Source organism: Mustela lutreola, chromosome 4 (assembly GCF_030435805.1).
Source record: "Mustela lutreola isolate mMusLut2 chromosome 4, mMusLut2.pri, whole genome shotgun sequence".
In the NCBI taxonomy this organism is placed as follows: Eukaryota; Metazoa; Chordata; class Mammalia; order Carnivora; family Mustelidae; genus Mustela; species Mustela lutreola.
Window position 1 is genome coordinate 39,921,593 of NC_081293.1, and position 21,307 is coordinate 39,942,899.

Here is a 21,307-nt window from a genome sequence, read left to right on the forward strand (position 1 = left end):
AGGCACGTTCTGTATATTATCTTAATCATTTTACCATCCTTATGAAGTAGGTTGTGTTTTGTACTTTGTATTTACAAAGCTGAGGCTCAGAAGAGGCCAAGTAACCTTCCCAGGCAAGCCAGGGGTGTCGGAGGGACAGGAAACTCTTGTAAGGTGCCTGTCTATAGGTTTCTTTTTGTTTATCTTGCCTAGGATTTTTCGAGATTCTTGAAACTGAATTTAAGTCCTTCACCTGTTTTTGGAAAAATGGGAGTCCTTATCTCTTCTCATATTGCTTCTGGTTCCATTTTCTCACTTTTCAGGGACATCAGTTAAATACATATACATATATATATATATATATATATATATATTAAGATTTTATTTATTATTTGACAGATAGATCATAAGGGAAGCAGGCCTCTGGCTGAGCAGAGAGCCCGATGTGGCGTTGGATCCCAGGACCCTGGGATCATGACCTGAGCCGAAGGCAGAAGCTTTAACCCACTGAGCCACCCAGACGCTCCTAGCTAAATATATTTAACTGGGACTGTATTCTTTATGTCTCTTCCTTCTGTGTTTTTCTCTTTTCATTCTTCTTTTGCATTATATGTATATATGTGTGCATACACTCATTCATTTTTACATGTAATCCAGTTTGCTAATTTTCTCTGTAACCATGTTTTAACTGCTATTAAATTAATCAATATGGTTGTTTTTTTCAGTTATTTATTTTTATAATTCTAAAGTTTCAGTTTGATCTTTTTTCAAATCTGCTGTATCACCTTTTATGGTTTTCAGTTTCTTGCCAAGTTTTTTTAGGTTTGAGGTTATTCTCGATCATAGTAAAAATACTTTATAGTCTGTAGACCTCACATGTCTGTTTCTCTTGTTGTTTCTGCTGGTGTCTGCTTATCTTGTCTAGAGTTCTTGGTTTACTTTAATTGTGTACTGGACATTGTATTAGAAAAATTATTTGTAGGAACAGTTTGAGGCCAAGGGTGATGTTATCTTTCTCTATAGAAGACTCCCCCCACACTCACTGCTTGCCAGTTCCTAGTAACACCAGCAACCCAGGATCCCTTCATACAATTTCAGGGTTTGAGATTATTTGAGCCATCCAGATGGCTTGAAACTGGGCCGCAGGACATGTGGAGGTTGGTTCATTTATATTTTATCCTCATTCCTGCCCCAAAGAAGGTGGTAGCTAGCCAGGATTCCCCCTGGGTATTGTTGGACTCCAATTTTTTGTATGCCTAACACTGCAAAGACTCAAAAATTGCATCTCATCTTCTAGGCTGCCTATTCAAGGATCCCTAAATAGCCCCAGAGTAAAAGTACTTCCAGTGCTATGCTTACTTATTCTCATCCTCTCCCTGGTCTTGATCTAATGAGCTCTTCTATGATTTTAAGAATATATATATAAAATATATATATACCAGGAGTGGCTCAGTTGGTTGAGCATCTGCTTCCTGGTTTTGGCTCAGGTCATAATCTCAGGGTCATGGGATCAAGCCCCATGTTGGGCTCCATGCTCAGTGGAGAGCCTGCTTGAGAGTCTCTCCTTCCCTCTTCCCCTGCTTCCTGTCTCTCTCAAATAAATAAATAAATCTATCTTTAAAAATATATACGTATATGCCAGATATTTAAAAATGTCTTCTGTAAGAAGCTTCGTTTGAATTAACTAGTCTACCATTACCAGAGGCAGAGGATTCCCTGTTGAGAGTTTTGATGGAGCTGCATTGAATCTAGAGATCAATCTGGGGAGAATTAACATCTTTCTAATGCCTTCACATTCATTATCTTGAAATACCTCTCCTTTATTTAGATCTTTTTCAGTGTCTTTCCATACATTAATATCTGTATTATAATTATAATATGATTATCTGTGTATAGATCTTCATGTCTTTTGTTAGATTTATTCCTAGGTTTTATTATAAATCATGTATTTTGTATTGTGATTTTATTGTTTGTTGTGGTGTATAAAATAAAATTGACTTTTGTATATTGATTTTATATAAGCAACCTTGATCTTTTTAATTGATTTGTTAATTTGTTTACAGATTTCTTTTGGATTTTCTTTATGGAAAATCACACTGTCTGCAAACAAAGATAGCTTTTTTCTTTTATTAAGCCTTTCTTTCCTTTTCTCCTTATTTTATTGCACAAGCTAGAACCTGTAGTGCAATGATGAATAGAAGTGGAAATAATGCATATCCTCACTTTATTCTACATTTCCCTATTTGCAATGATGTATATTGTATGTTTTATGTAAATGTTAATGTCAAGCTATTTTCTTTTCTACTTCCTTTTGCAATGGTTTTTTTAAAAATTATGAATAACTGTTGAATTTTACTGAATGCATTTTAATGATCTATTAGAGTGGGCCTATATTTTTATTCTTTAAGCTGTTCATGAGTAAATGACATTTAGCTATTTTCTTGTTTTAAAGTTTTTTAAATAAAGTTTTTCTTGTCTTAAAGTTTTTTAAATAAATTAAAGTTTTTACTTTAATTTCAGTTGATTAACATACAGTGTCATATTTCAGGTGAATAATATAGTGATTCAACACTTCCATACATCACCAGTGCTCATTATCTAATATTAAACTACCTTGCATACTTGGATATACCTGACTTGGTCATGGGTATATTATCTTTTTTATATACTGTTAGAGTTAGTTTGCTACTGTTTGATTTAGATTTTTTTAAGTGGGAAGATTTTAAACTATGGCTTCAGTTCATTTAAGATTTATAAGGTTGTCCAGAAATTTTATTTATTCTCTCATTAGTTTTATTTTCTTAAGGATTTTTATCTAATTCTCAAATTTACTGGCATTAAGTAGTTGATATATTTTCTGGTTATCATTATAATGTCTACTGCAGTAGTATCTACCTTTTATTCATTATATTATTTCTGAATTTCTCTTTTTATTGGTTTTACTAGAGATTTGTTTATTTTGTTATTCTTTTTAAAGAACCAACTTTAAAAAGATATTTATCACATTGTATTTTAATTATGGGTTTATCAATATCCATTAGATTGGGGGCTCCTTGAAAGCCAATGATTGTTGCATTCATTTTGCCTTGACATAGGTAACAAATTATTTGCTAAATGAATAATGAACACTATTTCTATTCAAACCATATGTATTTACTCATAATTTCTGAGTGTTAAAACTCCAACTAGTCTATAAGCTGATTTAAAATACTCATATTTAAAGAAGAAGCTTATACCAAGGCTTTGCTTGAAAGCCTGAGCTAAATCATTTTTAAATTTGTAGCTTTGAGGCATTTTATCATTAAAAGCTGGCACTCATACACCTAAACTAACAAGAACTTAAAATTCATGACACACTTTCTTCATTTTTTAGCTTGACCTTCTTGTAAATCTTTAGCTTCATGGATTTGGGCTGCTCTATAAGGAGATCTTCCCTTGTCTGGGTGATTTAAAAGCATAGTTCATTGGTGAATATCTCCTATTTTTCCTTTATTGGCTGTAGGTTTGCATCTACACCTCATATTATGTTGCTTCTTGTTTTATCATTTTGGGTTCAAACACATCTCTATAATGCCACCACTAGAGGCAGATTTTAGTAGATTTTGAAAAACTTGTTTTACTTGAGGCTTCATATGTTTCATGGCTTGCCAGTCATAATGGTCTGCAAATCCTGCAGAGGCAATGGTCAGGCCAATGTGCACCACACATGGCTCTAACTGTGGCTTGGCTCCCCACCCTCCATTGAATGCATGGTCAAAGAACCCCATTTTCTTTTGTTTAACTTCTCTTTAACTTTGTTTTCTCCTTCACTGATAGTTGTCCTCCCTTTGTTACTTTTTGACTTTACTGTTCCTTCTACTTTCCTTAAGTTTAGGGCCTGACTCTTTTTCTTACTTTGTAAGTTACACTTAGCTCGTCGATTTTCAGTCTTGCTTCTTTTCTGATGTATTTTAAGGTTAAAATTCTCCTCAAGGCATCAGTTTTGCTGTATCCCAGAGGTTTTGATATAAGGTATCTTTATTATCATTCTGATCAAAGTATTTCTAAATTTCCATTATTATTTCTTCTTTGACCCAAGAATTTTAGAATAACATATTTCTTTGATTCTGGAATATTCCTAATGATTTCCTCTTCGAATAGTGCTTTCCCTCATTCTCTCTAATCTCTTCTTCCTGAACTACATGTACCTTCCCTGTATTTTTATTCCTTTCTAATGTTAAACATATCAATCCCCAGAGTTGGAGATAGAACAGATTTATCATCCAGTCATCCCATCTCTGAGCCTGGTGCTTTCCCCTCCACTCCATTCTGTCTATGCATGTTGGTGCAGGCTTATGTGCAGACACCCATCTCTACACCCAGATTTCTGCCAACATGATCACAAAAACCCCCTGAAGCCTCTCTGCCCTTCACCCTTTCCCCATGCCACACACTAGGAGAGACTAAATTCCTGCCTCTCTTTCTCTCCTGAACCCTGTATCTTTCAGATGTCCACCACTGCTGCTGACCTCAGACAAAGCCAAACAGATCGTTGACCCAGTTCACAGAACTTATAACAAAATTTGAATACCATTTCTGTTTAGAAACAATGGCTAACACCGTCTTTCTTGGTATTACTTTTTATTGAATATGGACTTATGGTCTTTAAATATTTTGAATATAGTGCTTTCAATATACAGTTCTTTAGTCATACATATTTCTTTAAAGCACAAAACTATAACTTAAAATCAAAAGGCTATAATACACACGTATATATTGCCATAAATCTAGAACAATTTTATAAAAATAGAACTCAAATGTCAACTTTATGTATCTTGGCAACTTAGTGGTATCGTAAGGTGGCCACAAGCATGTTTATTATGCATGACTCCCCCACAGTGACTGTCTCCATGTTTCATTTTCCATCTCTTTGGGGACACTTGGAACAGTCTCCATTACCAGGATCCCCCAGAAATGCCCATGGCCATGGCTCAGCATTGCCTTTGCATAAAGTCTCAGTGCCTCCACTTGTTCTTGGAGGGGAAAGACCAGCTTCCAGATTCTTCCTCAGAAAGAGGAGGTGTTCCCTCCTGCCAAATGTCCACAATCCCCCACTTCCTGAAGCCCTCACAGTGCATGGTTGATATCTGAATGTGCAGAGTCAGTTTCCTTTCCTTTTGTGCAGAGAATGATAGATGTGAGTTTGGCTCTTTAAAATCAGTGTGAAAAGTTTGAAGCAAATTCATCTGAACATTGCCCACTGGGGTAACATCATCATGACAGAGGATACCAGTGTCCACCTGCTTTTGCAAGACCCTTTACACACGTGCTCTACAATCCTCACAGCCTTGCAAGGTCGGGACATTCTTGTCCCCATCTGATGATAGAAAGAATTGAGTCTCTGGGCATTTAAGTCTCTTGGTTAAGGTCAGTGGGGTTGCCTGATCCCCAAATCAGTGCTCTCTGCCTGCCCAGAAATCCATGGAAGGAAACCAGCAGAGAACTCAGATCTGTACTGTGGTCATTTGGTGAGAACAGACAAGTGGCTTTGGGTCAAATTATAGCAGGGAGACAGCATTTCCCCAGATATTCCCAGGACACTTGAGCTGCAACTTTCCTAGGGTAGCAGGAAGGTGGATGTCTGTGGAAGCAGTATGGACCTACAGACTGATGACTCTGAAGGGTTGTGCAGAATATTGCAGATCATCCAACAGAAATCCTCCGACTAAAACCAGGGCTCAAAGCATTTACTGCTTGGCCCTGTTTGTGTTTTCAGAGAGCTGAGCAAAGGTCATAATGCCAGCGGAACCCATCTCAGCCCTGCCATCCATAGAGGTCAAAGTGCAGAAACTTGCCTAGTGGGCAAGAGGGACCTGCACAGGGTCCCCAGCCCAGAGCACAATGGGAGTGTAGTGAGGGGGCTTTGCCAGGACTCTCCTTCAGGGTTGCACCGCAGATCTCTCTAGCGCTGAGCTCTGTTCCTCCTCTGAACAGAGACTGCCTCATTTATCTGCAGTTTTGATTTTCTGCTTGCTTTCCCACTCCCTTGCCTTTTTAGATTTACCATAAAAATATTCCCCAGTGGGAAGTGCCTCTCCTGTCTCCTTGATGATCACAGCCTCTCAGGACAAACTTAACTTTGGCTCTGTGCACGGTCTGTCCCTCCATCAGGGCTGACTGGACATAGCCCTTCCCTCCTCCTGGCCCTGGTCCCCACCAGCTGTCTGCTCAAACTTGCTCCCCCCACCCCCCCGCCAGCCTAGGCAAAGCCCTGCTCTGTGCTCCTACACATGGGGTTTCATTACAAGCCCTAGATAACATCCTCTACCTGCTTGGGCCACTGAGATCATTTTCTGAAATTAATGTCACAGTGGTTTTCTTAAAAACCTCTCTTAAGAATGAGTAAAACAAAACAAATAACAATGACAGAAAAATCCCCAAAGCAACCCTCTCACTTCTCCTCTAGAAGGCAGATCACCTATAATGGGTATGGTTCCTTATAGAAAGGGCAGTGGGGAAGCCACCAGAAAAAAAATACAAGAGGCAGGATTCTTGGGGAAATGGACTGGTCCTCCCACCAACCCTGCCCTGCTGCATGGGGGGCACTGGGTTGACTGGGTTGTTTCCTCCTCCTGGACTGTCGCTGATGCCCCGGGGGCCGAGCAGCATAAGGTCAGTGCCATGGCGGATGATTCTTTTTCCCTTCTCAGATTTTCCCAAACTCAACGGAAGGCTGCCCACAGGAGATGAAAGGAGAAATGTATTTTGGGGCCTGGGTCACTGTATTTTAAATTAACTGGATGTGTGTGTGTGTGTGTGTGTGTGTGTAGGGATGGGGTGTTTGCAGCCCTGTATGGCTCAGGGCAAGCCACCCTGGAGGAGGTCATGGTCACACTGCTTCGAATCTGAAAACAATGTCCCCTACTCCTCCCAGAAGAAAAGAGGTATTGACCTGAAGTTAGCCTCCTTCTTCATGACACTTGTAGATATGCTGCATGTAATAGAGTGACACATTCTCTTGTTGGGCAAAACCTCCCCTGGACACATTAGGTCCCGCTGGAGAAGTAAACACCACCATTAAGCTTCTGCGGCCATGGAGGGAAGGTGGTGTAGACTTGCACACCTCACCAAGGCCACCTCCGAGCCAGGCCGGACTTACTTCCCAGTACACAGGCCAGAGGGCAGTTTGGCAAACAAGGACAGTCCCCATGCCTAAGGAGGGACACTTTCCTCTTCATACTCTTGCTTTGCGTGATGCCTCTGTGTGGTCTCTGTTGAGCCCTGAGGACAGGGGAGCTACCGAAAGCTAGGGGGAGAGGGTTGGGAGCTGGGGTTTGGCAGGGTCTAGCGGCAGCAGAATGCTGGGTTTGGGGAGCTGAAACCTAGAAGCAGGAGTCAAGGTTGGTGCCCCTGAATGGGCCTTGTTGCTTTATCTTGTGGCGCCAGTGGCTTGCCCCCTGTAGACTGTGGCGGACTACACAGGTCCCTCATTTCAAGGAGGCTTTCTTCCACTGCTTTCGCAAACTTGGTAGAAGAGGTTTCCTTGCAGCCGTGAAAGCTGGAGATGCAGAAAAGGATATTCTCTGGCTGGGGGTTGTAGCAGGCCCCGTAGCCGTCCGGCACCACGGGACCATAGCAGCAAAACATCTCCATGGTTGTGGGCACCTGGAGGAGAGGATAGGTCAGAAGCCACTGGTCTGAAAAGTAACCTGTGACCTTGCTAGAATACAGGGTGTTTCAGCAACCCTGAGGCCTCGACGGGATATTTACTTCTCCATTTTCCACCTGGGTGTTTGACTGAATTAACCAAATGATCCAATAGCTTCAGCATGGATGGCTATAGCCAGAGTCATAAAAACAAACCCATCTAACTGCACGATATGGAAAGAAGAGGGTCCATAAACCACTCCCTGGTGGGAAATCTGCTCAACTTATGAAGTCAAAATCTCCCAGAGTGACCTGCGCTAGGTCTCAGGCTGAGTCTCCCCTTCACCTTGGGGGCTTTATGAGGCACCGAGGCAATCAGGGTAATTTCCTCAATGGCACCCTGGTGGCACCCCATAGTTAGATGGCTTCCCAGAGGGAGTAATTTATGAACGGAAGGAAATCTGGCCTGTCTTCTCTGTCGATTTTCCCCACATCCTTAATTACTGTCAGTATTGCCTGGCTGGTCTGCTTTTCTCCCCATAGCCCCCCGCCATGCGCAATTACCCAGCACTGGGCATTTCAGAGACTGCCATCGACTGGCGTTTTAGTTAGGCACCTAACACATTTTGAATTCAGAGCGCTGAGGTTTTGTAATTAGGATCACAAATCAGGAAAATGTGTCTCCGAAGGCATTCCCGCCATACATGTTCATTGTCAGTTGGGAGAAAGAAAAAACACCAAGCCACCCCCCCCATCCCCAAATTCATTGTCTTAGCTGGTCATAGGGGGAAAACTAGAACACATTCTCGGGGAGTTGCAGGCTTGGGATTGTTTTTAAACCCAAGGTTTTAGGCGCTGTGTAGTCAGGCCTTCAGAAGTGACACCGGCCGTTTTAATGGGGCAGAACAAACCATTAGTCTTGCTAATAGAGTCACCTCATTGTCAGATAAATTTGCCGTGCAACAGCTGAAGGCCGTAAAACCGTTCCAAAGCACTTTTTGGCCCATGGATAGTTTCCTGAAGAATTTATGTTGTTGTGGCCTGCCCTCGCTGATTCGCGTCTGCGAGCTCACCGCTGTCATGACAGAATCAAATTACTGAGTGGGCTTTTATCCTCAAACACAACTTGATCAGCCCCTCTCATTGCCCATGTCCAGCCTTTAGCAGATGAAGCGGAGTCTTAGTCAACTGACGTTTGGGGGTCCTTTTCTTTCCTAAACTGCTGTCCTTCTCCAGTAGACTGTATTCTGTCTTTGTCACAGTGGTCCTCCAACAGAACAGGTTTGGGAGATGTTGGGCTGGCCACTGATCGTCTGCAGTTGGTCTCATAGCACTTTACCATAATGACCGTGACCTGTTTGGAGTGCCTGTTCCACGCCAGCCACTGGGCTAGGCTTTCTACCCAAACTGCTGCTTCTAGCTGAACCGGGACTTAGCTCTAGACCTGTTGGGCTTCAGAGCCTGTGGCCGTCATGGTGGAACACCACCCCACAGGTAACAGATTAAATGCTGGTAAGCTCAGGGCTAGAGCACCAGTTCCCATTCAGGACACCTCTGCTAGGGTGGCATCCATGATTACAACCACTAAGTGGGGAAACCAGTACTCTGAGCATTTAGGTCACTTTGCCAAAGGGCATGCAGCCTGTGAGAAGCTCCTCTGGGACTTGTCTGACTCTAGCTAGTGGGCTGGAGTCACTGGTTTATGCTAACTGGCCTTTTAGAAAGCTCACTGGTTACACTAAATGGCCCCTTGGATGACAGCCACACCGTACCTGGCTGGTTGAGAGGATGAACCGGTTGCTGGTCAGATATGTTTCATCTGTGAACATCTCGGGCAGCTCCTTGCATGTGTCCCGAGCTAGCTCCCGCAGCGCCAGCAAGTGGTTGTCGATGGCCATCCCTGTTATGGCCTGGGTAGTTGGGGGCAAAGAACAGGAAATGAGACAGGGGCTCCCAAACCCTCCCCTTTCTCTAGTCCACAATGCCGATGGCCATTGCAAGAGTCCTGGCTTATGCTGACCTGGTGCTTGCTGTGGACAACGTGTGTGGGTGGCCGCCCAGGGCTGACCACTCTGCCGCTCAGCTGGTGTTCCTCAGATCCTTCCTACATGCACAGGGCGAGTCTGGCGCAGACTGGGTTCTAATGTGAGCATGCCTGAATTAAAGGTCTGTGAGTCTGAGTATCCCCTGCTTCTCAACCCCAGCATGGTCATTGCCGACACACTGCATATGACCCATCTAATTGGAAAGGGGTGGGCTGGGCATCTCTAGTACTTTCTTGAATAGGGGAGGAGACTGGGGGGGGGGCAGGGATGGGTGCTGGGTCCTGTTGGGGCATGGAGAGTGGTGCCCCAGGCTATCACTGGGCAGACACTCACTGCAACAAACACTTTATCCCCCAGCCAGAGTCCAAGGAATGAGGGATAGAGGACATTAAGGCCTGTTCTTAAATCTTGGTTGCTATTTCATGGGCTCAGGATCGGTTCAAATAAACTGGATTTATAGCCTAAGAAATCATTCTGAGACAGGAACTAGACATCTTAGAGGCTCAGCTGATGTTTACAAGGGGAAAGCTTGTTGAATGAAGAAAGATTTTTTTTTTCCTTTTTATTACAAGATACTTGAACTCTTATCAAAGGTTAAGATCAGAGCAGTGGGGACTCTAGGATGTCTATGTAGGCAGAGCTTGGAGGTGGTCTGGCTGGAAGTGGGGCGGTGGGGTCTGCATACCCATTTCATCTCCTCCCCACTTGAGGCTGCATATGCAGCATGCACACTGGTTTTACTTGGATTACATGTTCATTTGGGGTTAATTTTAGGAGTGGTGGAAACTTGGGGGCCGTCTCTGACCTATAGTAGTAAGGTCACATTGGGGTAAGTGTAAATCTTGGGAGGTTCACACTTAGGTAAGATGGCTGCTTAGCTGTTAAAGCCCCAGATAGGAGGAAACGTCCATCAAAATGAACTTCGTTCAAGTTTACAAGGCACGTTTTGGGATTTGACAGCTGTTCTTTTTCAGTGAAGAATGAATGAATAAAGATGAGTCAGAGGCTCCAGTCTCTTCAGATCCACCTAATTATAGGCTGGAAAGATGTTATATAACCACAGCTCACTTTGGACATGCCCCGCTAGGACAGAGGGGAAGGACTCTGAGCCCGTCTATGCAGTGAGTGTGCTACTGGTTCCTCTGTCAAATCGCAGACTCGTGTAGACCTGTGGAAGCCGCTGCTCTGTGCGGCAGCCAGCCTCTGGTCCTCACCCCCTCCAGCTCACGGCAGCAACCAAGGCTGACTGAACGGAGTGTTTGGATTAAGGCCACGAGTCGTCATGAGTAACACGATTCATCGTTCAATCTTTCATCCATTCGGGGAAACTTACTTGAGCTCCCACTATGTGCCCAAGGCTGCTGGGCACTGGGGATGTGCATGCTGTGAAGGGAGAGCCTAAGGTGCTGTGAGAGTTTGTGTGGGAGGGTCTGGACCACGACAACTCCTTCACTGGGATGTCCTTTCTCGCTACCGTGGCCCAATACAGCTGCCACAGAGCTGTAGCTCTCCTTGCTTCTTCCCCCTGACCCTGACCCAGCACCACACAGCCAGCCAGGCTCCAGATTCACCACAACAGATTTTCATAGTTCTCCCCTTCCCAACCCCCTCTGTTTTATTTAGCTGTTCCCAACAACATAAAATAGTTAACAGAGCTGAACCCTAGAGCCATGCTTTAGAGGATATTTTTCTAAATCTTCCATAAATTATTACCAAAGCTATATATTTATATAGCTTAAAACCCCAGAGAAGCTGAAGGCGTCTGTCTCTTTGCCAGGTCTGATTCCCACTCCACAGAGGCAACCAATTTGGCTATTTAATTGTCTTAGTTCTAAATAGCAGTCTTAGAATGCATTCACTACCTTTTTCAGCTTTATCTATGTCTTCGTGCGATAGAAGATGAACCTTTGGCTCTTTCATATTCCTGCTCCCCAGACAGTCTTCCATTCTCCCATCCTCTCAATAAAGCTACTTTTAACTCCTCACTGTCTGATCAGGAGTCAGTGCTGACATGATTTAAATTATACAAGTATTCCCATCTGAGTCTCAGGCTGTATTATGATCAGATTTACTTTCTTATTCATCTTTTGTTTTCCTTGGAATGGACAATTTTTTAATGATTGAATTATGGTTTTCCCCATTTGCTTAGCTTTCTAGAGATCTATAACTGATTGATTCCTAAACTCTCAGCCAGAAGTGTAAAACTTTTCTTAGTACAGTCAACTAAATCAGATAATTTATCAATTTCATTCCATCTCTCACTTCTTGCTTCTCTATTTTTTAAAAATGATTTTATTTATTTATTTGACAGAGAGAGCGAGTGAGCGAGAGCACAAGCTGGGGGAGTGATTGGCAAGGGAGCCCAAGGTGGGACTTGATCTCAGAACCCTGGGGTCATGACCTGAGCCAAAGGCAGATGCTTAACTGACTGAACCACCCAGGTGCCCCCTCTTCTGGCATCTCTATGGGCTGATTGTTTCTGTGTCTGCTAAACAGCTGTCGACTTGGGACCTCCTTTTACTGTCACCGTCTTTCTCACTTTCTTGTGCTGAATCTTCTGATTGTTGGAGCCTATGTTGTCTTTTATGTTTTATCTCTTACTTTAGTAGTCTAAATCCTCCAGTAGTTTGACAAGAAAGAAAGCTTAAAAAGTAAAGCTTTTGAGAACTTATCTGTCTGAAAATGTCTTTCTTTTGTCTACAAAGTTGGTCATAGTTTAGCTGGGTATGAAATATACATTAAAAATAATTTCCCCTCAGAATTTGAAGGCATTGCTCCATTATCTTCCACCTTCTAGTGATATTGTTGAGAAGTTCAATTGCACTTTTATTCCAGATCTTCGTATTTTTTTCCCCTCTCTCCCACTGAGATTTTACAATCTTCTCTTTGATCTTTGTGTTGTGAAATTTCCTTGGTATGAATCTTTTCATCTCTCATGCAAATACATGGTGGGCTCTCCCAATATGGAAGTTCACGTCCTTCAATTCTGAGAAGTTTTCCTGAGTTATTTTGTTGTTGTTCCCCTTTACCACCATTTTCTCTTTCTGGATATGTATTACTTGGGACATTATTTCTCACATAATGAGCCTTTTTTCTGTCCCATATTTCATTTCTTGTTTTGTTGATATTTGGGGAAGATTATTTCAGCTTTATCTCCTAATCCTTCCATTGCATTTTTTCTACCATATTTCCCCCAGAATTATTTTTATTGCCCCAAGAAGATTTTTTTTCAGTTTTGTGTTCTTATTAATGGATGCAATAAATTCATTATCTTTCAGAGGACCTCAATTACAGTTTTAAAACATGTTCTCCTGCTTCTGCATTGTTTTCATTTCTTTGAAGTTTCTCTTAACTTATTTTTAAAAATTAACCAAAAATTTAAAAATTACACAAAAACATTTCTACTGGCTTTTGTGTCTTATGTTAGTGGCTTTCCTCAACGTCTGATGATTAATGGCAACTTATATTTCAGAATAAAGCACTGAAAGAATGATAAGAAGATACAAGGGTAAGCCTGTGCTTGCCCTTTGGTAGCCTTCACTGGGAGGTGAGCTGGCTGGGCTCTTTCTCTGGGCACCCCAGCCATCAGTATCTGTGAGTTTCTTCTCTTGGCCTGGTCAGTTTCACCACAGAGAAATTCTATAATCTCATTCTTGGAGAGACTTGGTAATAAAAGTACTTCCCAATGAACCTGGAGCTGAGTAGGTAGACTTTGATTAATTGCCATGTTTAATCTGGTTAACCCTCCCTGAGCTCTACCTGGTGTCCCCAGATCTAGAGTCTTCTGTCTTGAGCTTCTCCAGAGGCTAAGCTTCTAGCTTACCATTGAGAAAGGGTAGTCACCTAACTGCATGGGATGGTGGAAAGAAACTGAGGGTCTGATTCTTTCTTATAGAAATAATCAGCCAACCCTCTTCTTTTCAGCCCTACACACACCTGTACTTCTGGTGGGTGCCTCCAATGCCTGAGCCATTCTGTGATTACAATTCATTGGGTTCCTGGGTCTCCCTTACTGTTCGCCTGGGTTTTAGCTTCCCCTGGTTTGCTAAGTCACTGGCCATCTGTTCTATTTTCCAATGTGAAAACTTTGCTGTTCCTTTTTTTCTCACTCTCTTTGCCTAGTATACTCATGGCTTAAAAAAGAAAAAAACTGCCTTTGCTGATATTTCTGAGGATTTCAGAGGGAGTAACAGTAAACCCTTGTGTCTACCATGGCTAAGCAGAAGTTGGTGTCTACCTCTTCAAACAGCTGCCCATGCCCTATGTCAGTCCTTAGCTCAGCTCTACCTAAATATTATATAGGTTCCTAATTAGTGTCACTGAATGTTGGCAGACCACCCATGCTCCAACCAGTCCTCCTTCTACCTGGCCACTGGAATAAACTTTGTGACTGAAAAATCCCACCTCATAAACTCTCCTGTGCCTCTGTCCTTCACAAACATACACTGAACTATTTGCCTTTCCTCCAATGTGTCTTATTCTCTCAATATTCTTTACCTTTGCACGTACTCTTCCTTTCTGGGACCATTTTTCCCTTCTATGTCCGCCTGACAAGCATCCCTTCATCCTTCAAGTCTCATATCAAGCACCACTTCTTCTGGGAAGTCTTCCTGGCTTTCCCAAGATGAGGAACTAGCTTGCCCCTCCATGCTCTCTCCTACTTCCTGAGGACCCTTTTCACATGAGATGAGATTTATCATTTAAGGGATTTTCCTCTCAGCTACTCAGTAAACTCACTAAGGACAGGGGTTGTGGACTTCACCTTTTATTTCCTCCCACCCAGCACCTTGTCTGGCATTAAGCAAGAAGACCAAAAATACCCAATGAATACATGAGTGTGAGCTGGATTTTCCCCAAACAGAATGAACATTTAACTCTTCAGATGAATTCAGGACCTGGTAACTCAGTGGAAAGAAGTCTACATTGGCTCATTCTAAAACCCAAATAAGCATTGTACTTGCTTTCAAGTGTATAGAGTGAAATTTGGTCAAGCCCTTTTCACAGGATCTATGCTCCTTCAAAGACTGTATCAGAATAAATTTCAACTGATATATTGATCACCCGTCCAAGTAGTAGCTTATTCTCTGTTATTTATATGCAAATGATGGCTCTGTCATGCTAGAAAATAAACGACTTCCTTAAACTAAGAGAACATTTCCTTTAGAATTTTGATTTAGGGACGCCTGGGTGGCTCAGTCGGTTAAGCAACTGCTCTCGACTCAGGTCATGATCCTGGAGTCCCAGGATTGAGTCCCACGTCAGGCTCCCTGCTCAGTGAGGAGTCTGCTTCTCCCTCTGACCTCTCCCCTCTCGTGTTCTCTCTCTCTCATTCCTCTCTCTCTCTCATATAAATAAATAAAATCTTAACAAAAAAGAAATTTTTTTTTTGACTTGGGGTACCTGGGTGGCCGAGTGGGTTAAGCATCTTACTCTAGATTTCAGCTTTGGTCATGATCTCAGGGTCATGAGATGGAGCCTTATGCCAGGTTCCACGCTGAACATGGACCCTGCTTAAGATTCTCTCCCTCCCTCTCCCTCTCCCTCTGTCCCTCCTCCCCTGCTGTCTCTCTTAAAAAAAAAAAGTAAAAATAAATAAAATTTTGATTTTGTTATTAATTTTCAGCAAAAACGTTTTACTCATAGGCGATATAAATAGAAAATAAGAAAGCAAAACCAGCTCTAGGTGGGAATAAGTACCATCCCACCAGAAGTCATACAAGGTGCCCAAGCCACCACAGTGTGCCAGGTTTGGCTGCCATCTCTCACATTTGACTTTTCTTGTTGTATAAACTGTAAAGTACTATACGTATTTGGTGCTATTATTACCATTATTGTTCTTTCAGAGATCATTCATGGTATTCTTGTAAAATCCAAGTGAAAATGAGTGCTGTGTTACCCAGGTACTAAAAATAAGAAAAAGGCTGAGAGGCATGGCATCAGCCAAGCCACTGAGTGGCTGGTGGCTCGGCTCTCACACAGGTCCTGTGCCATGGCCCGGTGCCTGCAGGACCAGCTTTTGGGCCCACGGTCATGAGTTCCCCCGAGAAGAGGTACCGTGTCACTCACCATGACTGTGTACTCGGTCTGGGCTCGGATGGCATCCTTCAGAAGCAGCAGCTTCTCTGAATCCTGTCAACAGACCAGAGATGGGGCTTGAAGGGCTACTCAGGGACCAGCAAGTGAAAGGAGCTGGCTGTCCCCGAGACCTGGCCAACAGGAGGCTCCCGGGGGACTCCTCAGGCGGAGCAGGACTTACTGGCACGGCAGCCTTGTGGTCAGTGACAGCCTTCACAAAACTCAGCGCCTCCGGAGTGGCTGAGCGAATGTTGTCCACGCGGCCCTCCTGGAACCGGCGAATGGACGCGCTCTCGTAGGTGGCCACGAGTCTCCTGTGGAGCCTGCAGAAGATGGAAGATGAATGGCAAACGCTGTCGCCGTCTCAGGAAACCATAAACGCTGGAAGAAAAATAGCATCTGCAGGCTTTATGTTTACAGCCCTGACTCTACTGGGCACAGTATTTCATTTTAATGTTAATAGAATTCTCGGGGAGATTTCCCAAAGATGAGTGTCGGGGAGTCTCTAATAGGAAGAGCTGTGTACGCCTTCATCCACCAGTGACACTGTGTGGATATAAAATAGAGAAGTGACGGGTAACTTTTAAAAAAACCTCCATCTGGTGGGAAACTTAGAATTTTCTTCGAGACCTGATGAGTGTTTGATTAATAGCACAGAATGGAATAACTATGTGATTAATCATTCATATCCTTGAGGGAATCCTGTTTTATTTAGAACAATTCAAGTATGACCTATGGATTGAGGCAGGGAGGAGGCTGAAGCCCAGGCCTGCCTGTCCAGGGGCAGCTGAGTTTCCAACAGACCCACGGGCGCCATGGCTGTGCCTCTCCCGGCCCCAGCCAGGCAAAGTCCTTTCATTAGGCACACAAACCAAGTGAGCACTCCGAGGCTTGCACATCTGGCTGGCACATGTCTTTCTCACCGGTCAGCAAAGTCTTTGGTGTTGGAGGAGGTGGGGAGGAGGAAGACACAGAATCACAGAGGGGCCTTGATAAGGGGACACAAGTCATGGGCCTGCATGCTGGCTTTGTCAGAGCGTGTATCTCCTGTGCTGAGGGAGCTCTACTAAGAGGAAGGCCAAGTCTGATTCAGCACAGGACTTGGCGTTGTAACTTGGTGAGAAGGTGAATAAACTTTCTGGACACTTTTTCTGTCTCATTACCCCAGGTAGGAAGGACTCTGACAGTGAGCTCATTTCCCTGGCAGCAGATACCATGTCCAACACAAAAGTAGAAGCCATCACTGGCTAGTCACTGACCAACCCCCATCTAGACATCTTCCAGGCTTTGCTGAATCTAGGGGCAGAGTAAAAACATTTTTTTTGGTTATGGCTCAGACTCTGAAGAATGTTCTCCATGGGAAGCAGATCCTATTTTGGTTGTTCACTGAGCCCAGCAGCCTCCGGCCATGTCCACTCCTGGCCACATCCAGTGCCACAAGGATCAGTTGAGGATAGAGGAGGCTGTGCGCAGGGCTGGCCAGCCCCTCCTAGCTCTCGAACTGAAATGCTCCCTGTCTTATGGCCCATCTCAGCCACCTGCCAGTATCAGAATGGCGACAGTGGTTCAGAACACCAGGTCCTTCCACGGCTCAATGTCAGCGAGGTCTCTGTGTCCTCACGATGAGCACAGACCTCACGTGGGATGACGTCAGCCTTCCTCATGGAGTCAGTGCCCAGAGTGGCTGAAGCCATTTCCTCTCCCTGTGAGTTATGGCCCCTCGGGAGGACACTAGGATCTGGGATGCTGTGTCCACAGGAGAGCTGTCTGCTCGTTAGTGAGACCTCCTTCCCCTGGCCTTACTGCAAGGTCACTTTATGTCCCCTGCTCCCCTGTATATTGCAAAGTAAAAGCAGATACTGGTGGGGTCCTGTGCCAGTTGCTTTGGGAACACTGGAACCAACAGGAGCCAGCCTTGTCTTGAGGTTGGTCTACTTTGCATTTTAGTTTAGCCTCCTATAAAAGACCCATTGGCCTCCCTGCCCTGTTTTCAACCCTTGCTCTCTACTTTCTCTCCTTCCCCAACACAGAGCTACCACGAGATTTCTCTAAACCCGACCTGGCTGTGCCACCCCCAGTTAATACTCCCGTAGTGTCTTCTCACGTCTGTGACTCAGCCCTTGAGGCCTACTCTGGGCCAGGTGTGTGAGACATGCAGAGTGTCAGGCTTGGGGGAGATAGTCTAGAAAACAAAACTGACAAATCAATGAACAAGGCAGCCCACATGAACAATGACTGCCATGAAAGAGAACACGATATGATAGGCTGGAGAGCTGGATGGTGAAGGGGTCTGAGGTGGCTACTTGAGGTAAGGGGGTCAGGGAAGGCCTCTGAGGGCAGACACCTGGGCAGAGACCTGGGTGGAGGGGAGGAGCAGGCGTGTGAAGAGGGGTGGTGGCAGCAGGCTGGGGGTGCGAGACACAGGGGGAGCAAAGGGCCAGAGGCGGGAGAGAGCTTGGGAGGAGGGGCCCAGGAGAGGCGAGTTCACAAGAAGCCTTTCAAAACCTGGACTTTGTTCTAAACATGGTGGGAAGCCATGGGGAGGGTTCACGGTGGTAAGTGATGGAAGCTGATTTGCATATTTCAAAGTTGATGATTTGTGAAGATGGGAGTGGGAAGCAGAGCCCCCGGGGAGCTTGCCGCCGCTGTGCAAGCATGAGATGACCGGGGAGGGGCCGGCGGTCATGGAGATGGAAGACAGGGGGTAGGTCTGAGAGACCTCTGGAGGACGGACATGGGGGTGTCCCGGGTGGGAGAGGAGAGACAGGGATGAACCAAGGATGAGTTCGCATTCTTGGACCTGACCCATGAAGGGGGTGCTGGCTGCATGTCCTTATCAAGGAAGAGGGCAGAGCTATAGGGGCCCACGTGAGGGCAGGAGGAGGAGCAGCCCCTGGGCCTTTGCTCAGGCAACTTCCTGACTATGATGTCCTTCCTTCTCATTTCTGACTCTGAATCCCGGTTCAGGCGGCTCCTCTTTTTCTGCAGCCTGCCCTGCTCCTCCCAGCTTCTCAGCCCACAGAAAGTCATTCTTCCCTCCAGGATGATTCTAGACTCCAGAGTCTAGAGCAGCTTGTCGGGCAGCCCACCTGGGCCGAGTTGTTCCGCTGTCAGACTTTGCTTACCTGTAGAAGGCCAGCTGGAGGGCCACCTGGATGAAAGCATCAGGACTGCATTTCTGCTTCTTAATGAATGTTTTCCCAAAGATGTCAAACTTATACACAATGAAGTCAAGATTCTTTACTATTCTGTGGGAGAAAAGAAGAGGCCCTATTGCATGCAAAACAGAATGCACAGACTACGAAGTCCAACTGAGTGGCTCAAGCTTGGTCTACGACCCAGGACTCTGGAGGTGGAGGACATGGTCCTTGCCTACTGGGAACGCATCGGGTGTCAGAGACAGGACTTGACATGAGGAAGTGGCAGAGGGCCTGTCAGACCAGGGTTCCCTGAGCTGAAGGGGAGGCTTGGCCGGGTAGGGCAGTGGCCCTGTTCTGGTGGTCGGGGAGGGGACCTGGCTGCAGGGAAGGGCATGGGGCATGGGGGCAAGAGACATTTGCATGCGCAGGGACAACACTGCCCACAAACAAAACCCTGGAGCCCATTGCCTGCAGAAGTGGGCCTGAAAGAAGCCATTCATCTGACCTGTTTGGGAATGCGTGTCCCACAACCTCAGATTCTTCTGGCACCCTGGCCATTCTCCCAGACCTGGCACACGGCCTTTGTCCAAGGAAAAACCCGTTTCTCCGATGGCTGGAAGCCATGTCTCCTCACAGAGACTCCTCTCTGTTGTGCTATGAGAAGAAATGCCTGGGGCCTCCCTGGGGGTCCCGGTCACCAGAGCGAGGGCTGCTCGACTGTAAACCCATCTTACCCAGAAATGATTGCTGAGCCTCCTGTGACACACCCGGCTCTTTACTGCCCACGAGCCATGGTCCGAGTAACGGGTAGATTCTCTGACTCTACACTGAGGCCTTTGAGCATTCATCCCCTCACCAGTATGGACCAGTACCCTCCTTCACAATGAGCTCGGGATCTGGGCTGATTGTCCACTGCAGCAATGTCTGGCGGGGCCCACACGGTCTGTCCACAGGCTGTATGTGAATGCAGAGCCCTGAGGAGGCAACCTGCACCCTCCAGTCACGCTGCTGCAGGCCTCAGATGATCTCTGCCTTCTCGCCTCGCAGTGGGGCTGTGCCAGGTTCTGGGGACCAGGGTCCAGTCAGTTAGCCAGCTGTCTCTCAACAGGCTGAGTGCATGGTCACACAGTCACCTGGAAGTCTGTTGCTTGGGCCCTGCCCACTCAGACCCTGTTCCCTTCCGTAGGCAGCTCGGAACCCTCGAGGCTCCTCCTGCTTTCCCACACTCAGACCTCTCCTGGCCCCCCCCTCTGGAAAGAGAATTTGGAAGCACCACTCAGATCTCTGAAAGTGAGTGGGCACCTTTCTCCACCCAAGGATGTCAGCCCACCAACTCACTGGCTCTCCTAGAGGCCTGCTTATCCCAAGAACAGCCCCTACAGTTGAGCTCTCAGCATCTTTTGTGGATGAACACCCGAGGCCTCTTCTACTCTCCCGCGTCAGCCAGTCAGCCCCCAGAGCAGCTTGTGGTGGACTCGTCCTCCCTCCCCTCCAAGCTTGGCCATGATCTGTCTTGCTCACTGCATCTTCCTCACTGGCTCCCTGAAACCCCTGCTCCAAACCCTCCGAGGGCTCCTCCCCACTGCACAACAGCATCCAGGCCCCATAACACAAGAACAGCAAAGCTCTTCAAAATGTGACCTCAACTTCCCTTTAGTGCCTCAGTTCTGGCCGTTCTCTCACTTGCTGGTTTCCAAACCAGCCTGCATCTTCTATAAATCTTCTATGTACAAGCTCAAACAAGCTGCCTTTCTGCCTCTTCTCCAGCTGCCTGCACCACGAACTCCTATCCATCCTTCAAGACTCATTGTTGCAAAGCCCTTCCACGATCTCCTGGTAGAATTCCACTGCTGTGTCCTCTGTGGGTTCAGGCCTGTATGCCTTTCTCCAGTTTGGGCACTTGCATCACACATGTTTTGGTCTAGGGGTCTACTTCCTCCACTGAAGTGTGGATGGCAGGCTCTATGGCATATTCATTTATGTGTCCGCAGCCTTTCCACGTACTGGCACATTCATATGTTTGATGAGTGAATGAATGAATGAATGAATGAATGAATAATGCTCACTTACTGAATGAGGGAATGAAAAAACCAAGGGGCCGATTTAGTTGCCAGCCTGCAGCTCCCTCCACAACTTGGTACTGCGCCAGTGCGGGGTTGGGGGACACAGAGACCCACCCCCATCCCAGCCCTCCTGCCTGTGTCCCGTTAGGGACTGAACTGCCTCTCTCCCCTTGGGGAGAAAGGTCCCCTTGTCACATTGTAGTGTAAATTCAAGCAAATTGAAGTAGCTTGGATTCAAATGACCTATTCAAACCAGTTGTTTATTACTCCCCCCCCCCACCAGCCAAAGCAGAGGGATAATTTCCCCCCGCCTTGACTCAGCTCAGTCAGGTGAAACCTGTGAAAAAATAGCTCCATGTTTGCATTTTATGGAAATGAT

At 45.5% G+C, this 21,307-nt stretch overlaps 1 protein-coding gene and 1 pseudogene across 1 annotated transcript in view; both read right to left on the reverse strand.

The window, feature by feature from the left end:
* Window positions 1–3,288: 3,288 nt before the first annotated feature.
* LOC131830103 (mitochondrial import inner membrane translocase subunit TIM14-like) lies at window positions 3,289–3,746 on the reverse strand (annotated as a pseudogene).
* An 865-nt stretch (window positions 3,747–4,611) lies between these two features.
* CHAT (choline O-acetyltransferase) overlaps window positions 4,612–21,307 on the reverse strand; it is a 48,817-nt gene continuing 32,121 nt past the window's right edge. The window contains exons 10-14 of the mRNA XM_059172615.1: window positions 18,851–18,973; window positions 15,907–16,048; window positions 15,717–15,779; window positions 9,378–9,515; window positions 4,612–7,623 (exon numbers count right to left, since the gene is read on the reverse strand). Of these exons, the coding sequence (XP_059028598.1) occupies window positions 7,354–7,623; window positions 9,378–9,515; window positions 15,717–15,779; window positions 15,907–16,048; window positions 18,851–18,973 (736 nt within the window). The 3' untranslated portion in view covers window positions 4,612–7,353. The remainder of the gene's footprint in view (window positions 7,624–9,377; window positions 9,516–15,716; window positions 15,780–15,906; window positions 16,049–18,850; window positions 18,974–21,307) is intronic.